A 7,599-nucleotide genomic window follows, 5' to 3' on the forward strand; every position below is an offset into this window, starting at 1 on the left:
AACGCAGAACCTGAAAATGTTGAAGATATGTAATATTATGTGTGTAATTTGAAGTAGTGAAGTGTAATCAAAAAGACACTCAATTTCGGATTTTTTGATGATACGTTATTTTGCATTTCAGGTGACAATATGTAGTTTTTCATAGAATGCTCGTGACGCCATACTTTTAAATATAGACTCATTATTAGTCATTAGTTGTGAGTTGTGAGCAGAATGGGTTATATGAGTGTGAACTTCTTCTAGAATTTTATGAAATTCTCCTTTGTTTTCTAGTTTCCTAATATACGCATATTTTGAATATCTATATATGCTTGTTAAGTATGAGGTATTGTTGATGTGAAATATGTCTAATGTACGGATGTACCTATGGATGGATGTACTTGTAAGCCTTCTGGTATTAGTTTTTCCATATACTTGTTTTGTTTGGTCACGTTCATATTCATTTTTTTTGCATATCATACATATTTTAGCTAGTTTCTTAGTATCTTCTCTCAGAGTTGGCCAATACATACTATTATGTTTCTAAAATTTCTTTGGTATTGTTTTCTGCGCTTCTATGTGCTCCTTCATGAGTGTGTTTCATTATTTCATCTCGTTCTTTCTCTACTATAATGTCTTTCAAAAGATGTTGGCAAAATACCTTTTTTGCTGAGTCAAATGTAATATTTATAATTTCGTGTATTTCGTACCAAGTTTCTAGTTGCATGTGGAAAACTGTTGTGATATTTGGATTTATTATTTTTTTCAATGTTCCAATTAAATCATATCGTGGCTTGTATTAATAGTGCTTTGCTTGATTTTTTTTTTAATTATTTGATTATCTTAGGAGCGGCTACTTCCTTCATTCTTACTGGAGCTGAGGTTTATGCAGAGTGCATGGACTCGTTGGTTGTTACAAAGATCTGTCTGCTGAGTGCATCTGAGGACCTGGTTTATATTTTAATTTGGCTCTATATTCTTCTATCTGATTTTTCTATTCCTTTAGTTTAGTGTTCGGATTTTTTTGTGATATAAATGCAATTGGGTTTCTTCCCCGGGTAAATACAGCTCCTATAGCGTAATTGCTTGCGTCAGTCGAGAGTTCGAATTCTTTCTCGAAGTCTGACTGATATAATTCTACTTGCTCTTTTATTCTTTAAATATTCAATTGCTTTAATGTCATCTTCATCTAATTTTATTTCTGTGTTTGAGCATTTGATTTAGATGTACATATTCTCATTCTCGCCTCGCAAAAATATTGTGTGTATTGGTTTTGTTATTTGGACGAAATTTTTGATAAATTTTTTGTAATATGAGGACATGCCCAAGAAAGTTCGTAGTTCTTTTAGGTTTTCAGAGGGTTTGTACTTATCTATGACTTCGATTTTGGGATATACTGTATTCCTACCGTTTTTAAAAATAATTGTGACTTTTCGTCTGAGATTTTCATATTGGCTTTCTGTAGTTTGTATGATATTAGTAATGTCTTTAATGTCTTTAATGGATGCTATATGGACTTTTATTTGGTTGGATTATTTTGTTTTTCAAGAATTTATTTTTTTCTTCTACAAATCCTTTATCTGTCTGTAGGTTCTGGTTCATTAGTTTCAGTGCTGATTTCAGCTTCAATTGCAGTTACGTATGGTAGTAATTAATTGTTATGATTGTCTTGCAACACAATTTTTATTTCTTCTTCATATTTTTGTTCTCCTACAGTATAGTTTAGGTTAACTAAATCTGTAATTTGTGAGAAACTAATGGAGTAATCGAAAATATTTATGTTGGCTTTCATATGTTTTAAGCCTGTAATGCCTATACCAAAATATCATTGAGTTTATCTAACTCCAAGAATTTCATATCGAAGCCTAGTAAATTCACTTCTCTTTTATGGGTTATTACTGAATTCTCGTGCATTGTTTTTGTATTTAATTGTTTCGCTAACCTAATTCGTTTAGCATACGGATAATTTATACTCACATAATCTTCTTCTGAACCGGTATCTATTAGTAAAAAAAACTGGATTACCCTCCGGAGATTATCTTTGTAATGTGGGTAATCCATTCCTTTTTATAAAAAATGTTTTTTGATTGTTGTATTCACTTGTAGTAGGTTCATTGTATAGGGAATCGTTGTCGGTTGATCCCTGGTGATTTGATTTAGTTTCCTATCCTTTAGTCGTTTTTGATTGAATGATTCGTCTCGATTCCGAAGTGGTTAATTGGATTTCGGAAAGAATTAAAGCGCTGTTTTTGCTGTAGTTTGCTGATCAGTTCCACTGGTTGATGTTGAGTAGATCGTCTATTTTGAGCAGACGAATCTACTTCCATTGGTTCTACGGGTTGCATCCTTCGGGGTTGATTCTGTGAAGTTTGCTGCATACAAAAAAGTTTACATACACCTAGTTCTATTAAATTACGAGACGTTTATTTGTTATAAAATTAATGAATTTTTAGTTTTTTTCTACCCATTTTAAAAGATGTATACTTAACATTAAATATAGCATATCAAAATATCTTTTTTTTACACAAATAAAAAAAATTAATGCTAAGGCTTAAAATGCGCCCAAACCAAAAAAAAGTTTATATACACCAATGATTATTTATATAAATCAAAAGTAATTACCTTAGTTTTAGCGGTTTTTGGCCTACATATTGTTGCAATTATTGCCACTAGACGTCGATGCATGCTACTCCGCAGCCTCGGCAGATGTCGTTGTAGCGCATACCCATTTTGGAAGCATGTTCGCCAAATGGTCAGCGTCCTATTGTGGTAGCTGATACTCTGTAGATACTTTTTCTTGACCTATTTAATAAGTCGATGGTTCTTTTCCTGTCATATGTTGGCCATAATTGTTTAGTTATGACGCATTTTGTAATGTTTTTCCACCTGTTATTTGCAACTTGTTGAAATTGTCTATTGATCTCTCCTTTGATCGATGCTAGCGGGGTTGGTATTAGCTCCGCCTCGGATTCGTTAAGGAAAGCTCCTGCCTTTGCCAACTCGTCTGCTTTTTCGTTACCGAAAATGTTCCTGAGACCGGGAACTCAGATCCAGTCTAGTTGGAGCTTGTCTTTTGTTGAGCTTAGTGCTCTCTTACAGTTGTGAACTATACTGGAATTTGTCATGGGTGAAGACAAGGCCAGAAGCGCCGCCTGGCTATCCGTAAATATAGTTGATTTATGTATATTCTCGTGATTTTCTAATAGAACTTCGCAGGCTTTTTCTATGCCTAGTACTTCTGCTTGGAAGATGCTAGCCGAGTTCGGTAGACGTATAGAGAGAGATATGCCCAGATCAGCGGAGAATACCCCCGTGCCTACTCCGCAGTCCATTTTGGATCCGTCGGTATAGACTGATGGTATCCTCCTCTCCTATTAAACCTCTTCTCCATTCTCGTCTAGATGGCATCCTCACCTGGAAGTGTCTATTGAAATCCAGCTTTGGGAGAATGTACTCTGATTTATTAATGGTGAGCTTGTTTAGGATTACACTATGTCCGTAGTTCTGCTGATTCCAACCACCCAATTCTTTTATTCTAATCGCCGCAATAGCTGATGTTTTGTGAATAAAAATGTCCATGGGTAATTGATACAGGACCACATTGAGCGCATCAGTCGTATTGCACCAGTAACACCCGCACATGCTGCTCTTTGAATTCCATTTAATTTTCTAATGTTGTATTGTTTGTTCAGTGCTGGCCACGATACCAGAGCTCCATATGTAAGTATAGGTCTTATAACAGCCGTATACATCCACATGATTATACTTGGTGTGAGGCCCCAATTCTTGCTGGCCATTCTCTTACAAGTATAGTAGGCCATATATGCTTTATTTATTCTTTTTTCTATATTTATTTTCCACGACAGTTTGATGTCAATCTCCACTCCCAAGTATTTAGCTGGGGATCAAGTGAGTGTTGTACCGTTTAGTACCGGAAGTTGAAACTGAGGTATTTTGGTTCTGCTTGTGAATAGCATCAGTTCTGTTTTGTTCTCCTAGTCCATTGTTCTTAGCCCATAGGTTTAACCTTCAACAACTCTATATAGTCTGCATATGCTACTGTTTTCACTCCTCCACCATTTAGTTGGAGTAGTATTTCGTTCAGCCCTACAACCCATAGAAGCGGAGAGAGGACCCCTCCTTGAGGCGTCCCTCTACTCACATAACTTGTTTGTATTGCAGCGCCGTTTAAAGCTATAATCTTCCTATTCTCAAGCATCGATAGTATCCATCTGCACACAATGTCATCTATGCCATCATGTGCCAGATAATTAATTATAGCATTAACTTCTATGTTATTGAAGGCGCCCTCTATGTCTAGAAAAGCCGCCATGGTGTATTGTTTGTGTTGTAGTGATTTTTCAATTACACTTATCATCTCGTGAAGGGCAGTTTCGGTTGATCGGCCCTTTATGTACGCATGTTGGGACTTCGATAACTTTTCCGCCATTATTGTTCTTACATGTAAATCTATTAGCCTTTCTAGTACCTTCAGCATAAAGGAGGTAAGGCTTATAGGTCTAAAACCCTTGACATTCTCGTGAGTTCTTCTACTTGGTTTTGAAAGAAACCCAACTATACCTCTTTTCCAACTTCTTGGGATGTAAGTAGTTGAATGCTAGGTTTGTATATATTTCCAAGACCCTCGTTGAAGGTGTTTGCTGACTCCCGGGGAAGTGCGCTGTAATTATTACCTCCAGAGACTCTTTTGCCGAGGAGGTCCAATCACTTCCCTCCGCCCTAATGTAGGCAGTATTAATACGATCTTTGGATAGCATATTGCTCAGCCTAGCAGTTTCTCTGCAACTTTCTATCGATGTGCAGAAAGATCGCCATGAGTCGTTTTTAGCTTTCCTGACTGCTTTTTGTATCTTTTCATAATATCTTTATATGGCTGCCAGATTTTGGTTATAAAACTCTCATTGAAAGCTTAGTTGTGTTCTCAAATTCTTGAGTACACTATTCCACCAAGGAAGAGACTTTCTCTTTTTTAGAACTGTTGGCGGAGTGGATTTATTGAAAGTTGTGGTTAAGATTTTTTCCAACTTCTCTAGTTCTGAATCTAGTTCCTGAGGACTACTAATACTCGTATTACCTCCCTTTTCAAGGCATTTTGTTGCTATACTGGTAAATTTTTCCCACGCTGTTCTTCCAGGGTTACGATATATGAGAGGAGCACTGTACTTCTCGCGGATGCTGAACACTGAGGGATGCATCACACTCTATTAGGACATCTTCCTTCTTGATTTTCTCTACTAGTCTGGTGAGCTGGCCGGGGGTATGTCCTCGACATGTGCTAAGTAGGCCGAAACCAAGAAGAAGGGCTTTTTCTTCTGTTCCACGTTTACGACTGTGATGTCTGCTGTGCTGTAATTAGGACAAAGAAATGCATTTATATTTCTATTGATAAGAATGCATGCCCTAGGTTTACCTTTGTTCCGGATGTAAAAAAGATTTTAGTTGCTGCTGTTTAGTTCTTTAATGGTGTCTTCATTGACCCAGGGCTCCTGTATTATGCTGATGTCGATGCCCCTTCGTTCATGAGGGTTGTCAGATTCGCTGTAGCACTCTTCGAAAGAAATCAAAACAAAGAAAGTTGTTGAAGCCGTGCTATATTTTTTTATAAAGGTGAAATACTATTGTTTTTGCTCAAAAGTGATGCATCCAATAATTTTTTTATATTCGTCTTCGGAATCTGAGGAAGAAAACGTGCAGCAATAAGGAACCGAATGCGAGACAAAAGCAATCCCTTGGCATTGCCGGAGGCAGCGTAAGGAATTAGAATTGTATACAAATTAATTTCAATTGCCTACATGTTTATATTTACAGCTTCAGGAAACGGTTCAGACTCTCTAAAAGTGCATTTAACTACGTATTGGCTGTACTCAAATTTGAAGGGCATTTGTCAACCGCAGTGGCACCAATGATTCAACTGGGAGCGACTTTGTCCCTTTTGGCCAGTGGTGGCTACCAGCACTTGGTGGGAAATGACTTTTTGATAGGAATATGTCAAAGCACTATTTGCAAAATAATAAAAAATGTAATCAGCGAAATGGAAACAAAGTTGTGCCCCCAATTTATTAAATTCGTGCCCGACAATCTTTCGGAATGCACGAAATCGTTTGTTGAAAAATACAAAATTCCTGGAGGTAAGATTTGTGCTTTTATTTTGAGTAAAATGTAGCGCTTTTAAAGCTGAAGCATACTTAACATATTTAAATAAATGTTTATGCATGCAGTTACTGGATGTATTGATGGCACGCACTTTGGGCTGCAAAAACCAACAGTAAATGAGCACATGTTCTTCAACAGTAAAGGATACCATAGCCTCAACTCAATGATAGTAGGTTGCATATAAAATGTATGCACATACACATACGTATACTTATGAACTTTAATTTAATTACAGATATGTTACCATGAATACCGCATTTTGGCCATTGACTATAAGTATGGTGGAGCCGCACACGATTCATTTGTGTGGAAGCATTCGGCACAACGAAAGTTTTTGGAGGAGCAATTTAACCAAAATTACTTCAAAAATGTTTAGCTTTTAGGTAATATAACTTTTTATTGTACTGTTATGCATATATGTACCTAAATTTAAAATACATTTTTCGTAAATCATTGGGAGATTCGGGTTATCCCTTGGAGCCGTGGTGTTTAACACCATTCAGGAACCCTGAAGAAGGGTCTACTCAAGCTCGGTTCAATGAGGCTCATCCTAAAGCTCGCTGTGTGGTTGAAAGAACCATTGGTATCCTAAAGGGCCCTTGGAAAATTCTCAGCAATGACAAGAGAAGCCGTTACCAACCTGAAAAATGGCACAATTCGGGAATGTATGTGCAGCGTTGCATAACATTTGCATACATTTCAAAGATGCGTCGTATTGCAGACATTATGCAAGTGAAGCTATTAACACAGAAGTGGATATGGGAAACGAAACTCATTTAACCAAAATTGGACACAAAATTCGAAACATCATGTTTTCTTTAATGAGGGCCAGCTTTTCATCGGCAGCATCCTGTTTGCTCCTCTTCGTAGCGCTGCGACTAGTAGAGGGTTTCGGTGGAACGTCGTCTTCGTCACTGTATAAAAGCTCTGCCATAAGCTTTTCGACAGGCTCTTTTTCAGGGGTGGAGTTGCCAAAAGTTCTTACTTCTCCCAGGCCTTCTACCGCAACGTCCATGCCGGTAGCCTGAAGCAGTTGCTCCTCTGCTGTTGTTAGGTACTTTTCTTCGTAAGGACCACCACCAGTTCGCTGCTTCGACGCTTTGTTGAAATACAACTTCTTTTTGACGTTGTGCTTTTGATCAGCAAATACCTAAGTGTATATGTATATAGAAAATAACATTTGTGTTAGTGAATTTGTTAAGACACTAATCAAAAGAGGAAATGCATCGAGATCTACGTAGTTTCCGCCAAGACTTAGCATCCTTCATTGGTGGTCCGGACGCATTAAGCAGGACCGCCAAGGAGTCCCACAATTTATTGGCAGCAGCTTTGCCTTGACCACAATTCGGCAACATATTTTTGGCCAAATCTTGATGCCGAAGCATGTATTCGGCCATTAAATTTTTTTGTCTCATGTTGATTTTATTAACATTTGTCCTAAAAAAA

The 7,599-nt window shown here is 37.3% G+C and overlaps 1 protein-coding gene across 1 annotated transcript; it reads left to right on the plus strand.

Annotated features, from left to right (window-relative positions):
* Positions 1–2,569: 2,569 nt before the first annotated feature.
* On the plus strand, positions 2,570–6,529 carry LOC125776133 (putative nuclease HARBI1). Its single transcript, XM_049447014.1, has 4 exons — positions 2,570–5,749; positions 5,809–6,128; positions 6,219–6,322; positions 6,389–6,529. The coding sequence occupies exons 1-4, from the start codon at positions 5,709–5,711 to the stop codon at positions 6,527–6,529; spliced, it is 606 nt and encodes a 201-aa protein (XP_049302971.1). The 5' UTR covers positions 2,570–5,708.
* The last annotated feature ends 1,070 nt before the right edge of the window (positions 6,530–7,599 follow it).

The sequence above is a fragment of the Bactrocera dorsalis genome, chromosome 2 (assembly GCF_023373825.1).
Source record: "Bactrocera dorsalis isolate Fly_Bdor chromosome 2, ASM2337382v1, whole genome shotgun sequence".
In the NCBI taxonomy this organism is placed as follows: Eukaryota; Metazoa; Arthropoda; class Insecta; order Diptera; family Tephritidae; genus Bactrocera; species Bactrocera dorsalis.